A 2,555-nucleotide genomic window follows, 5' to 3' on the forward strand; every position below is an offset into this window, starting at 1 on the left:
GGGGGGGGGGGTAGGGGTGGCCTTAACATCCGGGAGTTTCCTCCAGATTTCCCTCCTAGTTCTCATGCAGAGACTGGAGGGGGGCGGAAGTGCAGCCCTGCGCCCTTCTAAGGACGGCATGGGCTTGGGATGCGGGCTCAGGGCCCGAGTCATGGTTTCATAGGGGTGCGCTGTGGTGGTGCGTGGAAGCACGGAGGAGATGGAAAGTGGCTGAAGAACGCCTGAGGGTTGCCAGGAAGGGGCCGAAGGAGGTCCTATGTCAGGGGTCTTGAGGTTCGCTGCTCTGTAGGTGGGGCTTTTCGTCCATCAGGCCCCTTTTTTCCTTTTTCTGTCTTCTCCTTTTGACGCATCCTCGCCGTGCATCTTGCTTTCCCATGCTTTTTCCTTTTATCGTCTGCTCCTCTCTCGTGTCTGTTTCTCTCACTGCTCCTATCTTCTTTTCCCCCCCATGTTGTACCCTCTCTCCCCTTCCCTCTGCCCCCCAGCTGCAGAAGGCCATTGAGGGGCACACCAAGTCTGGGGTGCAGCTCCGCCCTCCTCTTGCCAGCTTCCGGAGTGCAACTTCGACTCGAAAGTCTCCTGGGGGCCCACTCCCTGCTGCAGAGGCCTGGAGCCTGCCTCAGGATGGAAGTGGGGCCACTGGGGCAGGGGATGTGGCTCCTGCGTCCCCAGAGCCCCCTGTGCCATCTGCCTCCCCAGAGCCCCCTCCCTCCTGGGCTCCGGCCAAGGCAGAGAGTGAGCTGGAGGAACTGGAGCTGGCGGGGGCTCCGGGGCCGGAGGGGGAGCTGGCCGACATCCTGCAGGGCCCCAGTCTGCGATCCACCGATGATGAGGATGAAGATGAACTGGTCCTCTGAGCGCCTCCCAGACCGCCGCATAAAGACCGTCCAGAGACCCAGGCCAGAGGGTGGACCTGTGTGGAAGAGGGTATTTCCTGAAGCCGGAGAGATCGCACCAATATCCGGCCTCTGCTAGGAATTTTAAAATGTCATCCTGATCGTGTTGGAGAAGGAGCCAGAATCTGGGCAGGAGTAGCCTTGGTCAATCATTTGGGCACGTACCCCCGTCCCCAGACAGGCGGTGGTTGTAACCCCTGCGAAGGGCCCCTGGTAGTCCACGGGCTTCTTAAGTTTGCCTGTGTGCGGGTGGGGAATGCCCGCCTCTGCCTGGCCCCCCTCACTCCCCCACACTCCCCGGCGTTCTTGTCCCAATGTCTTCCTGGCCTTGCCCATCCCCCGTCAGTTTCCGGGGTGCAGGGGGGTGGTTAAGGCAGGCCCAGGATGACTGTGGTCCTGCCAGTGCCATGTGGGAGGAGGAGATGGGATCACCTCATGGGTCCACAGCCCCTTCTCTCAGAGCCCTCCACTTGCCCACAGCCATTCCCTGAAATTTGCCTCCAAACTCCATCCTGGCTCCCACTATCTGTCCCCAGGCAGAGCCATTACTAGGGCTGGAAAAGGCCAATCCCACTTCCCCCTCCTTTGTCCTCCATTTAAGCAGCGAGGCATGGATAAAGAGCCTGTGGGGGAACAGCCTGGAAGAGGAAAGGTCGCAGGAAGGCTCTGTGTGAAAGGGGTGGTACCCAACAGTCCTGCGGCCCCAATGGATTTACTTAACTCCCTCTGGCAGGAATTCCTCCCAACTCACATCACAGCTTCCAGTTTCCAGGTCACTCCCTCTCCACTGTAGTCCTTGATCTGTCCTGCCCAAGGGTCAGCTCTGCCCTTGAGGTGCTCTAGCTGGGGCTTCTCCTTCCAAGAGCGGAAGCTCAGGGCAGTGGGGCCACTGGTTCACCCAGAGACTATAGCTTCTCAGGGACTGGTTCTTGTATTTCTCTTCTAGGGGTTCAGCATCAAGATGGCAGACCTTTCTGATGCTTCCCACACCTGGGAAGTCAGGTCCTTATCTTCCCCAAACCAGCGACGGGGAGCCTGCCATCACCCTGCCTTTTCTATAAGTGGTCCCAGGTGCTCTGAGCGTCCAGAGACCCTTGCTCCCACCCCCAGGGCTTTTGTCCATCCCTTCTTTTATGCCTCGTTTGGTTCTGCAGTTGTGCCCCCTCCCCAGCATTCTCTTCCTTCCCCACCCTGTGCCCGGCCTCCATCATCCCCCAAATAAGACACTCATAGCCAAAGGTGCCACCACATTGTTTAGTGCCATTGAACACAGCCTGGAGCCCTCTCCAACGATACAGCCCTTCCGCCTCCCCAGGCCAAGAGAGAGAGTCTGTAGCCTGGGGAGGGGGGCTGGCAGTGGACCTTCGAGCCCATGCCCATGTGTATATAATCTATAATATTTATATATATATTTATATATAATTCTCTCTGTAATATATGTCATAGAATCTCTCTTGGGCCTGGGGTGGAAATGTCAGATTAAGAAAACATGCTAAGACTGGCCATAAAAATGGATATTCCCTAGACCTGGAAGACGGAGTATGGGATGTACAGGTGGGGGTGCGAAGAGGTAATAAACTCATTCACCAAGATTCCCTCCTTGGCACAAGGATAAGAAGGAAGGTGTGGGTGGGGTGGGGGGGCGGGGGCGGCGGCAGG

The 2,555-nt window shown here is 57.7% G+C and overlaps 1 protein-coding gene across 1 annotated transcript in view; it reads left to right on the plus strand.

Annotated features, from left to right (window-relative positions):
* CLCN1 (chloride voltage-gated channel 1) overlaps window positions 1–893 on the plus strand; it is a 31,124-nt gene extending 30,231 nt beyond the window's left edge. Inside the window, exon 23 of the mRNA XM_007466645.1 lies at window positions 486–893. Coding sequence (XP_007466707.1) covers window positions 486–857 — 372 coding nt within the window. The 3' untranslated portion in view covers window positions 858–893. The remainder of the gene's footprint in view (window positions 1–485) is intronic.
* The last annotated feature ends 1,662 nt before the right edge of the window (window positions 894–2,555 follow it).

This window comes from Lipotes vexillifer, unplaced genomic scaffold, assembly GCF_000442215.2.
Source record: "Lipotes vexillifer unplaced genomic scaffold, Lipotes_vexillifer_v1.1 scaffold71, whole genome shotgun sequence".
In the NCBI taxonomy this organism is placed as follows: domain Eukaryota; kingdom Metazoa; phylum Chordata; class Mammalia; order Artiodactyla; family Lipotidae; genus Lipotes; species Lipotes vexillifer.